At 43.4% G+C, this 23,514-nt stretch overlaps 2 protein-coding genes across 7 annotated transcripts; both read left to right on the top strand.

The window, feature by feature from the left end:
* Positions 1-866: 866 nt before the first annotated feature.
* LOC121326957 (leucine-rich repeat-containing protein 19-like) lies at positions 867-9,681 on the top strand. 6 transcript variants are annotated; one of them, XM_041270632.1, is made up of 6 exons: positions 867-1,047; positions 3,839-3,950; positions 5,719-5,789; positions 6,170-6,686; positions 7,262-7,399; positions 7,852-9,681. In XM_041270632.1, exons 4-6 carry the CDS (start codon positions 6,173-6,175, stop codon positions 8,250-8,252), a joined length of 1,053 nt encoding a protein of 350 aa, XP_041126566.1. In that variant the 5' UTR covers positions 867-1,047; positions 3,839-3,950; positions 5,719-5,789; positions 6,170-6,172; the 3' UTR covers positions 8,253-9,681. The 6 variants fall into 6 exon arrangements, with proteins under 6 accessions (XP_041126566.1, XP_041126562.1, XP_041126565.1 ...); XM_041270631.1 differs by having other exon boundaries at positions 868-1,047; positions 6,173-6,686; XM_041270628.1 differs by lacking the exon at positions 5,719-5,789.
* A 675-nt stretch (positions 9,682-10,356) lies between these two features.
* On the top strand, positions 10,357-22,660 carry LOC121326956 (AP-1 complex subunit mu-1-like). The gene is made up of 13 exons (XM_041270625.1): positions 10,357-10,489; positions 10,840-11,130; positions 13,997-14,153; positions 14,669-14,736; positions 15,447-15,577; positions 17,103-17,250; positions 17,624-17,750; positions 18,353-18,495; positions 18,956-19,027; positions 19,559-19,717; positions 20,343-20,468; positions 21,326-21,401; positions 21,858-22,660. The coding sequence occupies exons 2-13, from the start codon at positions 11,089-11,091 to the stop codon at positions 21,878-21,880; spliced, it is 1,272 nt and encodes a 423-aa protein (XP_041126559.1). The 5' UTR covers positions 10,357-10,489; positions 10,840-11,088; the 3' UTR covers positions 21,881-22,660.
* The last annotated feature ends 854 nt before the right edge of the window (positions 22,661-23,514 follow it).

Genomic DNA, 23,514 nt, shown 5'->3' with positions numbered 1-23,514 from the left:
GTTTTTTACATTTGTTTTTTTTTCAGATAGTATGGCAGGCAGTGTCTGTCCATGCACTAGTGTTGGGATATTCTTTTATGATTTTGAAAATGATGAACAAACTGGGATGTGAAGGAGTTTGATTAGGAGCTGTTGTTCCACCCAGTTATAAGAATGAATGGATGAGGCGGTTCAGTCACTCATGACTCAATACTGTCCCTCGGCTGTGCTGCACAAAGGCTTCTGCGCATCTCTTCTTTTTTAAATAATGTTAGAAATCTACTTTATAAATTACTATTGCACACAATGTAGAAGGGATACGGATGCCTCCACTAGAGTTTGAAACACTGAAATGTCAAAAAATATATATATATATATATATATATATATATATATATATATATATATATAGTCTTCCATATATATATATATATATATAATGTGTGTGTGTATATATTTATGTGTGTGTGTGTGCTATATATATATATATATATATATATATATACACACACACACATATATATACACACACACATTATCTATGTACATATATATATTTCTATTTATCAGTCTTCCAAAAGTTGAACATTGGGCATACTGTCTCAATCATTTAATTCTGCATAATGTAGCCATTTGTGCTGAGCTGAATGTCGGATGGCACCGATAGGGTATCTCCTATACCCCCCCTATCCTGTTTTAACATGAAATAACAGTGACTTGAATGACGTGGCTGCTGGAATCCTTCTTGGTTCCTGTGCAGTGCCGCTCTGTGGTTAGAATGATGTCTGGAGTGAAATCAGATTTGCTGCCCTCTGTTGTATTCCTCGAGGTTGTTTTAGTTTATCTATCTCCTCTCTCCCAGTCTGAGATTAGATTGGGAGGGAAGCGGAGATTGTTAGCTCTGCCTCCTCACTGATGTAGTTACACATTAACCCAACAGGTATGCCTGTGGTTTACAATCACTCTACCTTTAACCTTTGCGCAACTGGGCTCCATTTTAATATAAAATACAACAACGAAACAGGAGCTTTAAGAGAGAGATACAACGCTGACTGAGTTTAACTAAAGGTAAACTGCTTTCATATCTCCTCCTAGTAACTCCAGTTGGACTGTGTTTTAGTATTGGTTAACGTGCTAAAGGAGATATGTCCATACTGCAGCCTCGCATGATCACCTTGATACAGTATGTAGCCTTTAATCCACTTTGATTTTGTCTGTTTAAACCCGCAATGTAAATTCTGATTTCATCAGTAGAACAGGGAAAGCATTCAGCTACAGTGGAAAGAGTGAAAGTGTATATATATTTAAAGAGAATGGCATAGCCTGCTTTGTGATAACCTGATAATTTAAGTGTATATAGATGGCTTTAACTATATACAGTACAGTACTAATATATTGCTTAATTTTAAATGAAACAATACAAATAAAATAAATCTGTCGGAATATAATTGGTTTTCTTTTAAAGCACACATTTCATGTGAAATATATCTGGCATTCAGTGCTTTTACTGTGTCAGGCTTGTCATGTATCTGAAACACTCTCAAATGGATTCCAATATCAAAAGATGTATCTCAAAATGTCTTCCAATTGAATTCAGATAAGACAGAAGTTTTCATGTTAGGTTCTCACAAATTCCTTACAAATAGATTTGGTTGACCTAACTTCTAATATAAAACCTGGTGTGAGAAATCCGGAGGGTTATATTTGAGTCTTATTTGAGTTTTGAGGCTCATTCGAAACATTTTTTAAAGTGTCTTTTTGTCATCTGTGAAACATTGGTAAATTGAGGCCTAGTGGCTCCAGAGATCTCTCCTGATGCAGCCCATCAGAGAATCAGATCTCTCCTGATGCAGCCCCTCAGGGAATCAGGTTTCTCCTGATGCAGCCCATCAGAGAATCAGGTCTCTCCTGATGCAGTCCATCAGAGAATCAGGTCTCTCCTGATGCAGCCCTCAGAGAATCAGGTCTCTCCTGATGCAGCCCCTCAGGGAATCAGGTCTCTCCTGATGCAGCCCATCAGAGAATCAGGTCTCTCCTGATGCAGCCCATCAGAGAATCAGGTCTCTCCTGATGCAGCCCCTCAGGGAATCAGGTCTCTCCTGATGCAGCCCATCAGAGAATCAGGTCTCTCCTGATGCAGCCCCTCAGAGAATCAGGTCTCTCCTGATGCAGCCCCTCAGAGAATCAGAATCAGAGAATCAGGTCTCTCCTGATGTCAGAGAATCTCTCCTGATGCAGCCCATCAGAGAATCAGGTCTCTCCTGATGCAGCCCCTCAGAGAATCAGGTCTCTCCTGATGCAGCCCCTCAGAGAATCAGGTCTCTCCTGATGCAGCCCATCAGAGAATCAGGTCTCTCCTGATGCAGCCCCTCAGAGAATCAGGTCTCTCCTGATGCAGCCCCTCAGAGAATCAGGTCTCTCCTGATGCAGCCCATCAGAGAATCAGGTCTCTCCTGATGCAGTCCCTCAGAGAATCAGGTCTCTCCTGATGCAGCCCCTCAGAGAATCAGGTCTATCCTGATGCAGCCCATCAGAGAATCAGGTCTCTCCTGATGCAGCCCCTCAGAGAATCAGGTCTCTCCTGATGCAGCCCCTCAGAGAATCAGATCTCTCCTGATACAGCCCCTCAGAGAATCAGATCTCTCCTGATGCAGCACCTCAGAGAATCAGATCTCTCCTGATACAGCCCCTCATCCCCCTCTAGTAAGTAGACTCACCCAGTCCTTATTGTACAGGATGTTTCAACATTCCTCAGAAAGGGAGCCAGGGTTATATGGGAGCTCTATACATAGCTGCTAGGTGTGTATTATTATTTGGAGTAACGTAGTTTGCATGTTTAATGACTGACTCACTCAATAGAACAAAGGAAAGAGGAAGTTATACTGACATTTGTTTAATGAACAAAACTGTCAACATGAGTCTTCCAGTAAAGTTGGAGTGACACGTGTGAAATGATGATTATTACGGTAAGGAATGGTCAGGAAAGACATTTGTCACAGGATGATAATGGTGCCTGTGAGCTATCTGATTACTATAATGCCTGAAGAAAACTGTGTTACTGAAGAACAATTAGAGATTTCTTCATTGTGTTAAGCCTGGGCTATAGGTCATCAATCACTGGATATAGCGACCCTTTTCTGCAGTGTCAAACAAACTCTTCAGCCCTCCATCCACGCTGATAGGGTTCATTTCAAGGTCCTATCACAGAGCCCAACCCTTTGTTTAACTGTAGGTAATGTTGCCCTCTGCACCAATGCTTCCCTAGTTACTTTTCTTAGTTCCTTTAATCCCTCACAGGGTGTGAGTTGCAGGAGGTGCAGACAGTGGTGCTGTGGGGTATGTACTAACATGCTTACTGTACATGCAACCAGCAGAGCTGTGGTGGCTCATTGAGGATGTGGGGAAACAAATTCAAGAACTTCTGATAATTATCTTGTGATTGGAAAAAGTTCTCTTCCTCAAAGAACCACCGCACAAAACCTATTGTCAGTGCTACTCTTACTATATATTACAAATGTGCTCTGTTCATTGCATGAATTTTATTTTCCTAAAACACTCTACTGACCTCTCCACTACGAGCTGCTCTTCAGTTAATAATACTGACCCCTGCGCTACGAGCTGCTCTTCAGTTAATAATACTGACCCCTCCGCTACGAGCTGCTCTTCAGTTGATAATACTGACCCCTGCGCTACGAGCTGCTCTTCAATTAATAATACTGACCCCTCCGCTACGAGCTGCTCTTCAGTTAAATGGTAAGACATTCCTCTTTGAACCGTGTTGTGTGCGGTTCCAGTCCAGCCCTTGCCTCTTCATTCAATTCAATGGGCTGATTCATTGCATTGTGTTTTGTTTCCACAGGGATCAGGAAACTATGAGAACCACAGGCTGTATCCTGAGATCTGTATTGTGTTGCTGGGGGACCATCCTTGCCATGACACAGACTCCAAACCTGTGCTTTGTCACCAATGAGGTAGGGGAGTGGGAAGGAGGACTCTATAGGGATTCCTCGATAAGAGCTAAAGAAACACAGACTGCAGCAATGCACTGAGATAAGAACTACAGAAACAAAGACTACAGCAATGCACTGAGATAAGAGCTACAGAAACACAGACTACAGCAATGCACTGAGATAAGAACTACAGAAACAAAGACTACAGCAATGCACTGAGATAAGAACTACAGGAACACAGACTACAGCAATGCACTGAGATAAGAGCTACAGAAATACAGACTACAGCAATGCAGAGATAAGAGCTACAGAAACAAAGACTACAGCAATGCAGAGATAAGAGCTACAGAAACACAGACTACAGCAATGCACTGAGATAAGAGCTACAGAAACACAGACTACAGCAATGCACTGAGATAAGAGCTACAGAAACACAGACTACAGCAATGCAGAGATAAGAGCTACAGAAACAAAGACTACAGCAATGCACTGAGATAAGAGCTACAGAAACACAGACTACAGCAATGCAGAGATAAGAGCTACAGAAACAAAGACTACAGCAATGCAGAGATAAGAGCTACAGAAACAAAGACTACAGCAATGCACTGAGATAAGAGCTACAGAAACACAGACTACAGCAATGCAGAGATAAGAGCTACAGAAACAAAGACTACAGCAATGCAGAGATAAGAGCTAGAGAAACACAGACTACAGCAATGCAGAGATAAGAGCTACAGGAACAAAGACTACAGCAATGCAGAGATAAGAGCTACAGAAACACAGACTACAGCAATGCAGAGATAAGAGCTACAGAAACAAAGACTACAGCAATGCAGAGATAAGAGCTACAGAAACACAGACTACAGCAATGCACTGAGATAAGAGCTACAGAAACACAGACTACAGCAATGCAGAGATAAGAGCTACAGAAACAAAGACTACAGCAATGCAGAGATAAGAGCTACAGAAACACAGACTACAGCAATGCACTGAGATAAGAGCTACAGAAACACAGACTACAGCAATGCAGAGATAAGAGCTACAGAAACACAGACTACAGCAATGCACTGAGATAAGAGCTACAGAAACACAGACTACAGCAATGCAGAGATAAGAGCTACAGAAACAAAGACTACAGCAATGCAGAGATAAGAGCTACAGAAACAAAGACTACAACAATGCACTGAGATAAGAGCTATAGAAACACAGTCTGCAGCAATACACTGAGATAAGAGCTACAGAAGCACAGTCTGCAGCAATGCACTGAGATAAGAGCTAGAGAAACACAGACTACAGCAATGCAGAGATAAGAGCTAGAGAAACACAGACTACAGCAATGCACTGAGATAAGAGCTACAGAAACACAGACTACAGCAATGCATGGGAACACAGGAGCGGTAACACAAAGTTTGTTAGTTGGTTGGCTGCCTAGTGCAGCAGCAAGCTCGCTTGTGTTTACTAGTAAAAATGAAATAATATTCGTCAGATAAATAACGGCTTCATTTTGCTCCTTTTTTGAATCTCAGAAGGCTGCTATTAGTAAAGTCGGGAGGTAGCACTAGCCCCTCACCACTGTATATATGTATGCTGCAGATATATGCACTTATACTGGAATATACATATATTATTAAGTTGACTTTTGAATGCAGGAGTTTATTAAAGCAAAAATATAAAGAGTACACAGCGTGCTGCCTGCATTGTTTGTTTGCATGGGTAGAACAGAACTCCACTCCAGGCACATCCTGTCTGCGTTTGCTCTGTGTTTGTTTGTTGCCTCTTCTTGTTTCAGCTGGGATCATTGTCCAGCGTAGCGCTTTGCTATTGGACTGGGAGCTTTGTGTAAAGATACAGGAGTACAAGGTGTGTCTGTGTGTTACTTGAGATTTATCATCTCCAGAACCATTAGCTGAGCTTAAAATCCTCATCTTGTACATTAACACTGAAAAAAAACAATCTAGAAAACAAAATTTTCAAAACAAGGCAGCTTGGAACGAGTTGGAAACCAGTTCTGGTTCTGTTAGCTTCTGTCTGCTGTTTAGACAACTATCTGGGACATCTGTATGGCATACTCCATGCACTGCTGGCAGCCAATGGGTTAACTGCATGGAACTGGTATTTCTGGGTGTGAAGTCTGACTTCACCGTGTGTATTTCTGCCATCTGCTGGTCAAGGTTTAAAACTGCGGTCAAAACAGTTATATCCAGTTGCAAATTATTCATTAAATGTATCTCTTTTAAAAGCAGATGATCAGCTGCAGTGAGAAGAATCTCAAACTAATCCCGTCGACAGTTAACAAGAGCACTGTGACCACCATGGATCTATCACAGAACCAGCTGGACTTCTCCAGCCCTGAAAACCAAAGGAGACTACAGAGCCTTGTGTCTTTGATTTCCCTTAACCTTTCCAGCAACTACCTCCCCCTGCTGGAAAGATCGACCTTCAGCAACCTCACCAAACTACAGAGCCTGGATCTCAGCAACTGTAGTCTGAAGGAGATAAAGCCTGGGGCTTTCCACGACCTGTCTAACCTACAGACACTCATTCTCAGCAGGAACCAGCTCAGGGGCTCCCTCCCTCTGGCTTTCCTGGATCTGAAGCGCCTAACGTTGCTGGATCTGCAGAACAACAGCTTGGTCTCTGTCGAACTGCCATTCCTGGACTGGCTTGGGAAGGTGAATGACGTGAAACTTCATGGCAATGAGTGGAGGTGTCACTGCCCAAGCAGCGCCATCCAGCAGTGGGTCAAGCAATCCAGAGGTGTGGATTTGGTGTTTGCTTTTAGTGTTTTATTGTGCATGCCACACCAATGCTAATTAGGCGATTGAAATGCCCACCGTGCTGAGACGAGGCTAGTGCATGCAACTGTTTTACGTTATCTAAGGAAGCATGTAAACATGTGACTGAATCTTTCTCTTTCTCCACAGTGTATAGAGAGACTGTCGTGCGAGGTGTAGTGGTGTGTCCTCTCAAGCTGCCCTCTCTTTCTCCGCAGTGTATAGAGAGACTGTCGTGCGAGGTGTAGTGGTGTGTCCTCTCAAGCTGCCCTCTCTTTCTCCGCAGTGTATAGAGAGACTGTCGTGCGAGGTGTAGTGGTGTGTCCTCTCAAGCTGTCCTCTCTTTCTCCGCAGTGTATAGAGAGACTGTCGTGCGAGGTGCAGTGGTGCGTCCTCTCAAGCTGTCCTCTCTTTCTCCGCAGTGTATAGAGAGACTGTCGTGCGAGGTGCAGTGGTGTGTCCTCTCAAGCTGTCCTCTCTTTCTCCACAGTGTATAGAGAGACTGTCGTGCGAGGTGCAGTGGTGTGTACTCTCAAGCTGCCCTCTCTTTCTCCGCAGTGTCTGGGTTGAAGTGCTCCTCCCCTGATGACTCCAAAGGCTTGTACATCGAGGCCTATCCGTGCAAGGAAAGTGTTTTTATGTCTCTCAGTGCTGAGTACCGAGATACTGTCTACATCGCAGGACCATTCAATACCAGTAAGTCTGTTTCCATTCCCAGCATTCAGAGCACACCAAACTAAGCTGAGACTGTACCCAGGCCTTCAGTTAGCAACTTTAACAGAATACATTTTTGACAGGTTGATGTCACAGTTAATGCGATTTCTCCAGCTTTCAGGCCACGCACTGAAAGTGTTACAAATTTTTTTTTAAATGGCTTGAGTGAACAGAGCAATATGAGGGGTGAGAGTCCCAGCAGTGCTGCTGTAGTCATTTGATCTCGTTAGTCTCATCGTTGCTCTCACATCGTTCAGGGTTTTCTTCTGGAGCGGCCTCTTTAATAAGGCACTTTGTGATGTGCATTATTGCAGCACAGTGAGTGGTAATTTTACAATGCGTTACTACTTCATTGATATTACTGCCAGGCCCTTTTAAAATCTACTTCCTTTTTTTTACATAAACACCAGGCACATCTCTTTATTTTCCAATAGATGGGTCAGTAGGGACCAACAGCAGTGTGCCACCAGGGGGCGCCAAAAGCATGCCCAGCTGGAGGTACCTGGTGGCGGTGCTGGTGACGGCTATCTGCCTCTCCGTCCTGATCGCGCTGGCCGTGAAGTGCAAGCTCTTCAGCCGCTACCTGGCCAGCTACCGGCACACGCGGCTGTCTGACACCGACACCTCCAGCCGGTACAGCCAGTACGACGCAGAGAGCATGTCTGGGCGGGGAGGGGCCCACCAGCCTGAGCTCGCCCCTGGAGACCTGGAGGATGATGATGGCTTCATTGAGGATAATTACATCCAGGCCAGCGAGAGGCAGCAAGCCGAGCAGGAGGCAGGGGAGCAGGAGGAGGAGGAGGAGGAAGATGACTTCCAGTTTTCCATTGCATAAAGAGGGGAAGGGATGGTTACTGGGCAGTTTCTGTAGTTTTTAAGGGTGACTTAAAACTGTCCAGACGGACTGGAGACTCTAACCACTTCCAACAACAATATATTAAAACAAAGAAAATGTATACACACATGTGTTCAGTTCACATGAAGTGTCTCTAATTTCTGTGTATTTACATAGTACTTCCAGAGTAAACTTACATGTATTGTGTGCATTACAATGCACTTAATATATTATTTTTTTTGCATGATTTATCCCTAATCTTAACCTACCCCTAACCCTAATTCTAACCCTAACCCTAACTCCACTAACCTTAACTCAAATCTTACCCTAACCCAAACCCTTTTCTGATACAATTGTGTACTTGTGTGTGTGTGTGTGTGTGTGTGTATATATACCTTGCAAAAGATTGACCTGTTAAATCCATTGTAACTATGCATAATAACATTGTAATTGCGTGTAAGTCCACATGTATTTATTAAGTATCTACAATGTCAATGCACAGTAATTAGAGTAAAGTGCTACTGGGGGTTCTTTATCAGATTTCTATTGTTAAAGGGTTTCTTCACAAGCACTCCATTGGAAATATTGCATTTGCTCACAAGCTGAGGGGTCTGATTGATCAGCTCAATGGGGTATGCTCTGATTACACCCGTCACTCCGCTGACCAATACAAACACAACTTGGAAACCACTGGAGACACAGCTAGTGTTCATCCTGAAATGGATTATTGAACATTAGGAACTGCGTGACTCCGGGGTGAAATGCGCATTGACAAAGAGCTCTTTAACACAGCGTGTCTGTCAGGTTGCTGTGTTGAAATCAAATAAAACAGCGTGGCACCAAGCGGGGATTTCCATTTAAAACATTCCCTGAAAAATGGGGGTTGACAACCTGATTCTCTATCAGCTTTATTTGAAGTTATTTTGTGTGTGATTATGTTAATTGCTGTAGTTTAATAAGTGGCGCAACAAAACAAACCATTTCATATTGTGCAGAAATATTCCTGCAGTCTAAATAAAGACAGAACGTGTCATGGAAGCCGCATGTGTGATATACTGATAATGGAGGAGAAACCAGGAGCTCGCTCGACTAGCGGTTTAATAGGCTAGTGCTCATACTGCAAAATGTATTGTACTGCTCTGGATACAACGAGACTAAAAAACAGGGCACGCTTTCCACCAGCAAGGACTGCGGCATCCTGGAGCCAGACTCGCAATGATTTATAGTGCTTTAAATATTAAATATACAGTAAATCAATGGCAGTAAATGTGCCTAATAAGAGGCATACCAGCATGGCACCACTAGGGGTCGCTCTTTAACCTTTTCACAATTCAGATGTAACTGAAGTATATTCTTTTGTTCGCAAATAAACAACAATCATTTGTCTTGTGATTTATTCTGTTTTTTGCAGCTTATAATAAACTTTCTGTCATATAGTGTACAATATCTCGATCTCTGTATTATTATTATTATTATTATTATTATTAGTATTATTATTATTATTATTAGTATTATTATTATTATTATTATTATTACAAAACTTAAGTGCATGACTGGGACTTGAGTGAGATGTTCTCAACGCCAGCGTGCATCTGGAACAAAGCGGTTCGGGACTGTATAAAGCAGAACATCACGAACCCATTCCTCCATTATTGTGATTGAGTTCTCCACGGGGGAGGGTCGCTGGGGCCGATTGGGCTGAATTACCATTCACAGTGAAACCAGCGAACAAACAGCTGCTTGGGTTCTCCACGGAATTAAAGCAGCGATCCACACAAACCCAAGCAGCTGTCTGTTCACTCGTGTCACTCTGAATGCTAATTCAGCCCGATCGGCCCAGCGACCCTCCCCTGACTGTCAGCCCCTGCTTTCTGTGGAGCGCTCCGTGTGAATAATCAGTTAGTGTAGCACTACACCAGTATTGTGTATTTCTTTTATTTGATCACCCAGTGTATCACACACACACCGGTAACCCTGCGTGGTGTCACAGTGTATCACTGTATCACATACTACTGCTACTGTTGCTGTGATGGCAGCGGGGTGTGATTGTTCTGTCTCCTCTTCCGGTCTTCGTTCCAACCCTGTTCCAAATGGTTTAATTGAACCAATTAAATAAACCTCCATCCAGACTCGATGTAGTTCATTGTAACATTGACCTGTGGAATAGCTCTCCAGGACCGGGATTGGACGCCTCTGTCCTAATGGAATTTGTCTGTTAGACCATTTGGAAGCCACAGGTGAGCGCATTGTACCACGCCTATTGTTATCGGTCACTCCAATAACTCTGCTCCAATCGATTTGCAGCTGGTGCCTGTACCTGCAGCTACAGCGTAGGTGACCACGCAATTTTGTTGCATTATTATATTATACCCATCCCCATCCCCAAGTTATTCCAAGTTTATTTTAATGTTATTTTAGATACTGCGCATTAGTACGGGACCCCGCAATTAAAAAAGTAAACAACGTATTATTATTATTATTATTATTATTATTATTATTATTATTATTATTATTATTATTATTGTGATTAGGTATCTTGTTTCACGTAAGACCTACACTGTTTTATTATTTGTGTTTATTTCTACAGCAGCTCGTTAAACACACACAGAGACAATGCGTGCCTAACCAGCCCGCGGGTATCGCTTGGTGTGGAAAGGAGCAGAAGCTCACGGTGCCTCCTTTATGCTAATACGGGCTGTCTGACAAGTTTGTGACGCTAGGAGACCCGGAAGAACGAGTCTGCATTTCATTGAAACTAAAACTGAAAAAGAAAAAAAAAAAACATGAAATAGAAAAAAGTCTGGAGGTCAGCGGGTTTTTGTGATTTGCAAGCAGAATGTCGGCGTCCGCCGTTTTCGTGCTGGATATCAAGGGGAAGGTAAGGCGTGCAGAAACTTTGCAGCGTTGGTCTTGGGCTTTCATACCTGATACCGCACCGCCATAGGGACTGGGGACTGCGGGCTGGGTCAGTCAAGAAGCGGGCAAGGCAACAGGTGGCATCTGGAATAATAAAAACGGTCCACGGAGTCTGCGTGTCTGCAAGTCGTTTGTGTTCATAGACTAAAAGAAAAAAGAGGCGCTTGCAAATCTGTTAGATTGTACTGTAATAAATCAATTTGCCGACAGCGTCACCAAGGTTAAAGGCAGACAAACACCTGTAACTGGTTGTTTGAGTTGTATGTAGACATCAACTTCGGTCAAAAGTACACTTGGAGTTAATCATTTATTATTATTATTATTATTATTATTATTATTATTATTATTAACATGCATTGCTAAAGTAAAACTAGTTCTTCTGTATTTCTTTGTTTGTTTCAGTTTGGTCACAGAAAGATACTTCCTTTTTTCCATTGTAGGGATCACAGTGTTTCAGTAAATCAAAAACCACATTTGAATGAACAGTAAACAAAATCAATATTTTTCAAATGGGCTTAACCTGTTTCCTGTTCATCTTGTTACTGCAACCAATAGCACTTCAAGGACTGCTCATTGCTTTAATAATGGCATGCAAACGCAGGTAGATTTTTGTTGGGTTTGCTTTTTTTATGTAGCACGTTTGTATTGTTTTGCTCGGTGCAGCTGGAGGTGTAGTGCAGCTGTGGGTTTATAAGGCATTTCTTTACCCTTGTTAGTGCAGCTGTGGGTTTATAAGGCATTTCTTTACCCTTGTTAGCGTCGGTACTGTTCTCAGTGATACAGCATCTACTCTGCTGACACTGCAGGACAGCACTGGGGGAACAACAACAGAATACTGGATAGGGTTTCCTTGGATAGGATTCTCATGGGAGGAAGTGTAGCCTAGTTACAAGCAGGTAGCCTAGTTACATGCAGATTGCCCAGTTACATGCAGGTAGCCTAGTAACAAGCAGGTAGCCCAGTTACAAGCAGGTAGCCCAGTTACAAGCAGGTAGCCCAGTTACAAGCAGGTAGCCTAGTAACAAGCAGGTAGCCTAGTTACCAGCAGGTACCCCTGTAACTAATCAAGCTCCAACACTTACACACATTAAAAGCAGTCCTACACACAGAACCAAAGATATTCAGTTCTAATAAAAAATATAATGGAAAGTATTGACATGAAGAAATACAGATCCAGAGAGCTTCCTTAAATTCCCTTGATCCTCGGGTTCTAGTTTGGTATTATGATTTTAAATGATTTAGCCTCCTAGTCAGAGTAAAGCGTCTCTGCCTCCATGCAGTGTGACGCCTGGCTTGGAGACATTTGTGTTTAGAATGTTTTCTTGTGTTATGCTTTATATAACTCTGCTGCCTGCCTTTGAATTCATGGTGCTCTGAATGACTGAATTGAAGGTTCTGATTCTTTTGGACAATGTCACTGAAATAGCTGTTAGCCATTGTAAAGTATAGCTTTGTCATGAACTGTGCTTTTATTCAGGCCCCAGTGTTATTAAGCAGCTCTCATCCAAGTGGAATGCAAAGCGGATTTCTCCAGCAGAAAGGATGTGTTCAGCAGCTTTCATGTGAAATGCCCTAAAGGTGTTTTCTAATCCACAGTATCCTAATGCCTGCTGTCATTGTGAGCACAGTGCATGAATGCACGGCTGTATCTATATATATATCTAAAGCCCCAGTAGCCCTCACAGTGCCTTTATTGTGTTATGCGTGAATGGAGGTTCCGCTTATCAGGTCACCTGCCTGCCCAGGTAATGAACCTGAGCAGTCAGGAAGAGGTAACCCTACCGGACCTCATGCGTATGCACCGGGCAGTGTTGTGTGATACCCTGCTGGTACAGATTGCGCCCCCTGCTGGTGGGATGAGATGAGGTTAAAAGCTCTAAACCGCAAACACCCTTGCACTGTTGCTGTATGATTAGGGCTTCTAGTTTTCGGTTTTATTTTTGATCACGTGATGTCCCTTTAAACATATTTTGAGCCGATTCGCTTTCTAAATCAAACACTAATTACCAAAGGAAGCTGTTTCTTTTTAGCCTCATATCTTGAGTTCACAAACGACGTGCACTGATCTCACCTGATTCTGTTTGAACCTGCATTTCGTTCTGGCTCTAATCGCAAAATTGAGCTTACTAATTTCCACTGCGTTAGTTTCTAGTAGTGCATCGCTAATTTAAACAATCTGTGTTCAGTTAAGGCTTAACTATTAATTAAGGTTTAAAGGGAGCGAGAGAGATGGAAAACAAAAACTGAAAACTAGAAGCCCTAGATATGATGTGTCTGTGTCTGTCTGTCTGGCTATCCCAAGTGATTGCTGGTCAGTGGCATGCAGTGAACCCTCTGTCTGTCTGGCTATCCCGAGTGATTGCTGGTCAGTGGCATGCATTGAACCCTCTGTCTGTCTGGCTATCCCGAGTGATTGCTGGTCAGTGGCATGCAGTGAACCCTCTGTCTGTCTGGCTATCCCGAGTGATTGCTGGTCAGTGGCATGCAGTGAACCCTCTGTCTGTCTGGCTATCCCGAGTGATTGCTGGTCAGTGGCATGCATTGAACCCTCTGTCTGTCTGGCTATCCCGAGTTCTTGGTCAATGGCATGCAGTGAACCCTTTGTCTGTCTGGCTATCCCGAGTTCTTGGTCAGTGGCATGCAGTGAACCCTCTGTCTGTCTGGCTATCCCGAGTTCTTGGTCAATGGCATGCAGTGAACCCTCTGTCTGTCTGGCTATCCCAAGTGATTGCTGGTCAGTGACATGCAGTGAACCCTCTGTCTGTCTGGCTATCCCAAGTGATTGCTGGTCAATGGCATGCAGTGAACCCTCTGTCTGTCTGTCCCAGGTGCTGATCTCTCGGAATTACAAGGGGGATATCGACATGAATGAAATCGATCACTTCATGCCCATTCTGATGCAGAAGGAGGAGGAAGTTGATGTGTCTCCATTTGTAGCCCATGGGGCAGTGCACTTCCTGTGGATCAAACACAGTAACTTGTACTGTATCCTTTTACAGAGAGGCTCCCACACAGGCGCTTACATGGTCATTTCTTACTGTTCATCTTTAAAAAAAAATATATATATATATATATATACACACACACATACAATCAAATGCTTTTGTGTTATTTTAATCAGACTGAGCAAAAATGTTTACAATAAAGTTGACTATCTGTAATTCACCTAACTCTAAACCCAACCCCAGCTCTAACCCCAACTCTAAACCTAACCCTAACTCTAACCTGGAACCCTAATAGGCAAACCTCAACCCCAACCCTAACCCTAACCCTAACCCTAACCATAACCCTAACTCTAACCCCAACCCTAATAGGCAAACCCCAACTCTAACCCCTATCTAAACAAACCCTAACACTAATGTGTAGAACCCCAATCCTAACCCTACTTTATATTTGCAACATGTAAATACTGCACAGCAGCTACCTGCAGTAAGTCTTCTAATATTGTGAATTCTCATCAGCATTGTGTGGTTGATTCTTTCCTTACTGCTGATACACAGTGGTAGCGATGACTAAGAGCAATGCCAACGCGGCCTTGGTCTTCACCTTTCTCTACAAAATAGTGGCGGTAAGTGCCTAATGAAGCATCCTGTCAGCATTTGAGATACTGACCTTCACATATCACAATGGACACCATTGCCAGCTTCACCTCTCACCTGCTATAACTACCGTATTGCAAACAGGTGTCTTTGTGTTTCTCTTGCATGCAGACACAATGGAGCGTGTTTTCAAAACGTAAAGCCTTTCCTCTTGTTAGCAGCATTAGCGCTGGTACCACTGTCCGTGTGTTGAATAGCTGCACACTTCTTGTCCTGTTGCATATTAAAGAATGGAGGGAGCACTTTGAAGGTTCGCTCCAGTATTATGACTTGCTTTCTCCTAGACTGGTAATTGTATTTGGTGGCTGGTCTTGATCATGAGAGCAATACATTCAGTAGGTTTCCCATTAAAACAGTTTTGTAGGGATTTCATTATATTTTGTTCAATTCTGTTCCTTGGTTTTGAATCTCGACCTCACAACCAACACAAGTCAAAACCGGGTTACAGCCTGACTGAGAAACTGTTAAGAGGCTGTGGGGTATCATTTCAGAGTGTTACAATACCTCTGGTCTTCATAGGAGGTACAAAGGTATAGCACCTGTGCGAATGATATTTATTTTATTACCTTTTGCAATACTTCTGAATGACTCCAGGTTGGGTTGGAATTAATCTCAGCACCCTCAGTCTAGTCGGTTCAACAGTTATTTATTTCATGATGCCTGTGAAATCTGTTTCTAGGTTTTTAAAGAGTATTTCAAAGAGCTGGAAGAGGAGAGTATCCGGGATAACTTCGTAACCGTTTACGAGCTCATGGATGAGGTGATGGATTTCGGATTTCCTCAAACAACAGACAGCCAGATCCTGCAGGAGTAAGTGTGCCTCCCAGTATCAGGACATCTGGAGCAGGTCTGAAACATGCTTCATTACATATACTATAGCACATAGTGCAGGTCTCCCAGGCACAAACTTACCTTGGAGGTTTTGCACACAAATGTTACAGTTTACAATACATTTCCCATGCTTTTACTGTGCAAGGAGAATCAGGACCCAACAGGATACTCATCAGTCACTAGCAATACTTAATGATGAGCAGACTGGTGGGGTTGTTTAAGGTTGTGCAGCTAGTTTTGCTTTTTTATAGTAGAGAATGTTGTTGTTTTTTTAGGCAGCTGGTTTCATTTCCAGGCTCTTTTACAGCGTGCACTCATGAATTTTTTATGTTAATAAACCCCTGTGCTGCCACTCCACCGCGGAGCCCTAGTGAGAGCCTCCCTGTTCTCAAGAGCGATTCAAGCGAGCAGCACCTGAGTGGGGCTGCAGATGGTGCTTTGAAGCGCTGAGGGTTATTCAGATGCTAATTCGCTTGTGTTCCTCTCATGTTCTGCACGGGCGCACGCCGCTGCTCGTTTAACAGCAGAGGGGATCATTAGCACCTTTGAAGCAAAAAACAAAAAAGCAGAAGATTGGGTTGATATTATTACTGAAGCTAGGTCACCTGGACAGGGCTGGGAATGGGATACCAGAATTACATTAAGAACAATTACGTTTCAATGGCTTTCTTCGTGCATCAAAGGGCTTCAAAGGGCAAATTAATTTCTGAGGACAGTGCATGATGATTGCCAGTGGGTGAAAGTGGTTGATTTCTCTCTCTTTATCCACCCATCTTACTCTTACTCTAGTGAGAAATTTGTAGCTTTTTTTGTAACAGTAAAATCTACAAAGCTGCAAAGGTTAATTTGAAGGAATTCCAAAGTTGTTTCTTACTAGTTTTGTAACACAAATGATGCAGACTTCATCTCAGAGTACACAGCTAAGCAGACATGCACACAGAGCAGGAGGGGAATGTATCTATCCTCTTTCAATAGCAGCAGTTCACACTTTGCAGTGGTTTTTTGATGTTATCCAGAGCTTACTTAAGAGCATTCATTAAGTCCCCTGGCCCATTTTTAAAAAGGTATGAGATGGCTTGCAATTTTGAGAGCAGCTCATATAACAGAAGCTAATACAGTGCGACATTTATTTACAAAGCAAACCCTATCAGACTAGTGCTGTTGTGTACACAGCACTTTCTGTAAGCAGCTGGGACACAGTTTGAGCCCCATGCTGGATTCTCATTACACTGGTCACTGTGAGAACCTCTGGAGTGGGCTCTTGCAAGGCAACGTTCTGTACAGTAAGGCTAACATATTTGCTGAGCAAACGTAGCTTTGGAGACTGGCTGCAACCTGCAGACTCAAACCACCTTCCCAGAATGTGTGGGTCCCTTCAGGCATTGGTGGGGCATGGACTCTACTAAAATCATTATAGCTTCTTCTTTCCAAGCATGTTTGTTAGCACTTCTTGCAGTCCACAGTCTGCACACAGCTCTCATGGTAGGTCACTGTCCCTCTGCAGGTACATCACACAACGGGGGCACAAGCTGGAGGTGGGCGCCCCCCGGCCCCCGGCAACCATAACCAACGCCGTCTCCTGGAGATCGGAGGGGATCAAATACCGGAAGAACGAAGTGTTTATGGATGTTATTGAGTCTGTCAATTTACTGGTAAGAGGAATACACAGAGCAAATGCAGCAGGAGCGTGGGTTGAGACAGGCACAGATATTAAACCGACTCCAAGTCCTCTCCAGAGGGTAGTTTGTGGTGAATGAATCCGATGAGTGCAGCACTGAATCATTTCCCAGGCTCTTCAAGCCATTTCCTGGAATTCATCAGCCTAGGAAATGAGGAAGAACTTCCTAGAAGTACAAGAGCTCCTTCCATAAACACCAACAAACTCCTGTAAACACTGGCATGTACTGTACTGTGTGGCTTAGGCACTGTGACATGTACTGCTTATATTACTATCAGTGTGATCTCAGGACTGCCATTGTGTGTATATATATATATATATATATGCTCTGTGTCCCTCCCTCTCAGGTGAGTGCGAGTGGCAGCGTGCTGCGCAGTGAGATCGTGGGCAGTGTCAAGATGAAGGTGGTCCTGTCAGGAATGCCAGAGCTGCGGCTGGGACTCAATGACAAGCTCCTCTTTCAGAACACAGGCAGTGAGTCTCACACCCAGCAATACCGGGGCGCTCCCAGGGCCTTCACAGGACTGCTATACTGTAAAAAAAGAGAAGGGCCATACCATAGTAAAGAAACAGCAAAGTCTGATAAATCGCAGTGAATCACAGCACGGTGAAGCATTGGGTAGCATTGTCAATCCCAGAGAGGCATGGGAAAGCATATTTCAAAAAAACATTGTAAACTATTGTTATACTACTACTGTGGTATAGTGTTATATTAGGGACAGGGGAGACCATTCCAGGAGGGCAGGGCACACAGGGTGCAGAAATTTGAGGGCTACTACCACGCTATACTCAAGCATGGGCTGGCTTTTAAAGGGCTGCTGGACAGGAATAAAGATCACCAGCTCAGTAAACCTCCGGGCATTCTCTTACCCTGGTGCTGTATCCCTGTACATACACTGTTGACATCAATCCCTGGAGCTGCTTTGAATCCGAGTGGAAAATGTCACAGAGAAGGTGTTTCTTTTGAAGCAGGAGAACGTGTATGCACAGAGCGTTTTAACCGAGCAAGAGGAAGTGGCTGCGGATGCTATGGGGGCAGAGGGGTAATGCACAGACGCTCTGGTCTTGTCTCACAGGGGATAAGGGTAAGGCTGTGGAGCTGGAGGATGTGAAGTTCCACCAGTGTGTGCGGCTGTCCCGCTTCGAGAATGACCGCACCATCTCCTTCATCCCTCCCGATGGAGACTGTGAGCTGATGTCCTATCGACTCAACACACACGTGAGTGCAGGACAGAGCTGCTGGGCCGGGGTCAGTGCCAGCACCTACTTAACCCCTGCCATGCTTTTAGATTATATTACAGATTATACACCAGCACAACCTTTACAGCCAATCAGATCGCTCTGTTACTGTAGGATATGTCACGGTGCACTACAGCTTATGATTTTTGTTGTGTACGAAATCACTACGGCAACTGTGCAGACCACCGCAGAAGGAATCTAAGTAAAAAGCATCTGTTTCTGTAAAGGCGTGTGCTAGCAATGATTTGTTTTAAATGCAGTAAACTTGGCAGGTCTCGTGGTTTATTTGAATTCAGAGCCTTTACATCCTCGTGTACTACACCTAAATACAAATGATCACTCAAGTATATCTAAGAACAAAACCAATTACCTGTGTGCAACGTCTTGCCTGTCACTGACAGTATGAAGAAGATAAAGAAAATGATCCCTCCTGATTTCAGGTGAAACCCCTGATCTGGATTGAATCTGTGATTGAGAAATTTTCCCACAGCCGAGTGGAGATCATGGTCAAGGTAAATATTCCCACAGCCGAATGGAGATCATGGTCAAGGTAAATATTCCCACAGCCGAATGGAGATCATGGTCAAGGTAAATATTCCCACAGCCGAGTGGAGAGCGTGGTCAAGGTAAATATTCCCACAGCCGAATGGAGATCATGGTCAAGGTAAATATTCCCACAGCCGAATGGAGATCATGGTCAAGGTAAAGTTTAATTTGTTCATTTGTATGAACCTGGTGGTTCAGCAGACAGTCATGGAGACTGAAGACCCCGATGTGTGTCCACTTCTCTTGGCTGAGAGAAGGTAGTTTTTCAGTATGTCACAGTGTATAGGTTCCATTACAGTATTATAACAACGAATGTACGTTTAGGAAGATAAACAATATCCACCATTAGCATTATTTGAGAAGATGCCAAGTCATACAGTAATAGAGTACAGTGATGAGACTGTATCATTTATCCATGTTATTAAAGCAGTCTACCCCACTGGACCCTTGCCTGCAGAAACACCCCCTTCCTCCCATAACCCCTTGTACTCCTCAAGGCCAGGGGTCAGTTCAAGCAGAGATCGACGGCAAACAACGTGGAGATCACGGTTCCTGTGCCGAGCGATGCAGACTCTCCGAAATTCAAGGCATGTACCGGCAGCGCCAAATGGGTCCCGGAGAAGAACGCGGTCATCTGGACCATTAAATCATTTCCTGTGAGTACCGACTCCTCCTCTCTCCTCTGCAGCCGTGCCTCGCGGATGTGTTTGATGCACCTGTAAGAAATAACCCTAACCCTTACACTCTGGTGCACTATATGTACAAAGAAGTTGCAGGTAGTTTGAACCCTTTCATGCATGCGACCTCACATAGGGCAGATACAGAAAAACCTCTCTTCCAGTCTTTGTGTCGGGACGTATGGAAGATGTAAATGCATAAGGACCTCATATGAGCCGGATGTCATGTCATGTAAAGGAATGAAAAAAAAAATCAAATCAAATTATATTTATTAGAGAAAGAGACTGAAACCAAACGCAAATTTAAACAAGAAGGAAATGCATTTGCATAGGTCACCATGATATTTCAGTGGTCAGGATTTGGTGCTGTGATTACTCTCTTTGCTTTTTATACAACACAGTGTGCATTTGGCAATTCTTTTTTGCTTGCTTCTTGTCTTTTATTCTTTGGACTGAATCCCTCATATTTTACAATCAGGACTTTAGACCTGCCTGTAAACGCCCATCGCAAAGATCCTGTAAATGTTTTGCATTTATAGCTTGGTATTGTACAGTAGCTTCCATGTGAGTAGCAATGGAAATGAAACTTGGTTTGTCCCTACAGGGGGGTAAGGAGTACCTGATGCGGGCACACTTTGGTCTGCCCAGTGTGGACAGTGAAGAACTGGAGAGGAAGCCACCGATCACGGTCAAATTTGAGATTCCCTACTTCACTGTATCAGGGATTCAGGTCAGGAGGTGATCTCATTATAACTGCATCAGCGTACAGGGATAGGAATAAGACTCCCATTGCAGAGCAGTGTCACCCATTCCAAGTTTTACTACGAGCTTGATAAGCCCCAGTGTGTATAGCTTACAAGCTCAGGGGAATTTTATTAAACTCAGTGAGGCCAGGATTGGATCACACTGCTGTGCAATGGGATAGTATTTATTTCTATTGCTGGTGTTCATTGCCATCTTAATACGAAAACATCAGAATAATTTGAAATGTTTGCAGCAGCACTGTAAAGTTATGGACGTACAAAATCTTTTTTGATATGTTATTTAGCCCCCCTATTTTACAGTGGTAGTGATACAAAGCAAGTAGGGTTAGTATTACTGAGGTCCACACAAATAGTGTGATCCTTGCAGAAATGACCTTAAACCCCACAACACTGCAGGCAACGAGACACACGTGCACACACAGCACTGAGATCCCGACTGCAAACGGGGTTGCCATCTGTGAGATGCAAACAACCGGGACATCCAAACAGAAAGGGGTTGTTGAAAGTTTAAACCCTCTTCAGATATCCTCTATTCATCCTAAAGATACCATTCATAAAATACTACTACTGGAGTACTGACAACCAATTCATATTGTGTGTCTCTGTTGCAGTGATGCAGTGTCGTTATCTAACCCCTGCTCAGTGTACGGGGCTGGCGTTGTAGTGTTGCTGTAGTAATCTACATGCATGTGGAAGCATAAGATTAGATACTGGGATCTGTTAGTGTCCCGCGGAGGCATGTTGAAATATCCATCTCAAAACAGGGGCAGGTGGCAACCCTAGCTGCTGATCCTGATTTTATTTTCTCTTCCTGCTTCCTCAGGTTCGCTACCTGAAGATCATTGAGAAGAGTGGATACCACGCCCTGCCCTGGGTCAGGTACATCACCCAGAGCGGAGGTAAGCAAGCCCGCTGTTAAAAGATTACTAATACACAGGAAATAGGGTGGAATCAGTGCTCCAGCTGTACTCTTAGACAGAACATGATTTACCCAGCGATCTCAAAATTGTACAAGAAACAACTGAGCTGCGCTTAGGAGCCCTTTATTCCATCACCCTCCACAATGATAAAGATGCAAGGGGGTTTTATAGGTTATTACAGTGGTGGCCAACCCTGGTCCTGAAGCCACAATCCTGCAGGCTTTCTGGGTATCTTTAAATCATCAAGGGCTAAAGACATGGAGCATTGTTTAGTGTTGACCAGTGAAGAAAACAATTGGTTCAAAGAAGTAATTGAGAACTCTGGTGGAACGAAAACCAGAAGACCCTGCAGCTCTCTGGGACCAGGGTTGCCCCCCTGGTGTATGATAATGGATTTAGACAAGAGTTCTAAAACACTTGTATTTTCATTTGCAGATTACCAGCTTCGGACAAACTAAACTGTGCACTGAAGATGAGTTTCACACCAGCGCACTTTACTGTGCAGACGAAGACGGCTTATTTTTTATTGAAAATGTTAAGTGGGAGACGATTTGTATTGCAATGCAATGCATGAAACATGAATCACCGTACCATTTATAAATGTTAAACTGTGACAAAGGGGCAGGTCAGATTTACTATCATAGGCTCTTCTCATTTTATGAGGATATTTAGCATATTTTAAAAACATTAAGTATAGTGTAACTATGCGTAGTAACATTGTAAGGATGTGGAAGTACACATGTAAATGCACAGGAATGTAAAGTGTTACTGAAGTATTGTTTACTGAAACACCCCAGCAGTTTAAATGTGTGACCCAGATTGCGTCTTGATTCTACTTAGATGTGTACTTGTTTTATTTCTTTTCACTTTGTATCTCTTATTTGGAGAGGGGGGTGTTTTCATTAAACTTTTTTCGCTCAGACTGCTGTTTAGCTAGTGGATATGCCTCGTTTTGCTTCCTGCCAGGGGACCAGCTGCTGCGTTGCTGCTGTGAGCGCATGTCAGTCTCGGTTCTTCCTCGTAGGTCCTGTCTGATAAGACTCGGCTCATGAGAGAAGTCATACGCTCTACAAAACTAAAGATTACTGAAGCTTTCTGTTTGTATCCAGAGCTTTGAGTTTTAAACAATAAAGACTAGCCAATGTCAACGTTTTTTTTTTCTTTTATATTAATTTAGCAAAACAGACTCAAAACTTAACCCAAATAGAGGAGGCTGTGTGGTCTGGTGATTAAAGAAAAGGGCTTGGGTTCAAATCCCAGCTCAGCCACTGTGTGACAGCTAAGTCACCGAACCTCCTTGTGCTCCGTCTTTCAGGTGAGACGCTGTTGTAAGTGACTCTGCAGCTGATGCATGGTTCACACGGCCTGGTCTCTAAGTTGCCTTGGATAAACACGTCTGCTAAATAAACAAATAATAACATGTGTTTTATACATTTTATATGTATTTAGTTTGTTGAGAATAAAAGGTTTACAAAAACAAATCATCCACTGTGAGTGTGGATCAACGCTGTATTTAAAAGTTAAGAAGTAAATAGAATAAAATGTGATTTTTATGGCATGTATGTTTGCACAGTATAGTTAGTAAATATTATTCACAGCTGTTTCACAGTGTCCACAGTATTTACCTACACCTCCTTTACACACCAAGTTATCTACAAACCACAAGTACACCCTTACAGAAGCATTCCACTCTCTGTCTGGACGGTACTTTTGCAGTTTCATGAGTACAAGCCCAGTCCAGTCTGCTCTCTGGTTTGAGGTGTCGTTCAGAAGGAGTTGTAGCTGACTGCAGGGAGCAAGGCAGACAAGCCAGCAGATTATCTACTGCGTGCCTGTGAATGATCCTTCCTCAGGGGAGGAAGTGAGACACTGGGTTGCCGTGGAGACCGCCTTATGTGTACCATTGGAATGTTTGTGGAGGGATTGTTTTTGTCATTTTCATCCCAGGTGTGTGAGAGAGAGAGCGAGAGAAACCTGCCCCCTATTCAGTTAAGAAAGCAAGGCTATTATTACACATCTGGTACTGTCCAATCACACGTTCAATTCAAAGGGAAACAAGAAAAAAAAGGGAAGTTATTGTTCCAAGAGGTTT

The sequence above is a fragment of the Polyodon spathula genome, chromosome 14 (genome assembly GCF_017654505.1).
Source record: "Polyodon spathula isolate WHYD16114869_AA chromosome 14, ASM1765450v1, whole genome shotgun sequence".
Taxonomy (NCBI): domain Eukaryota; kingdom Metazoa; phylum Chordata; class Actinopteri; order Acipenseriformes; family Polyodontidae; genus Polyodon; species Polyodon spathula.
This window is presented reverse-complemented; position numbering and strand designations above follow the sequence as displayed.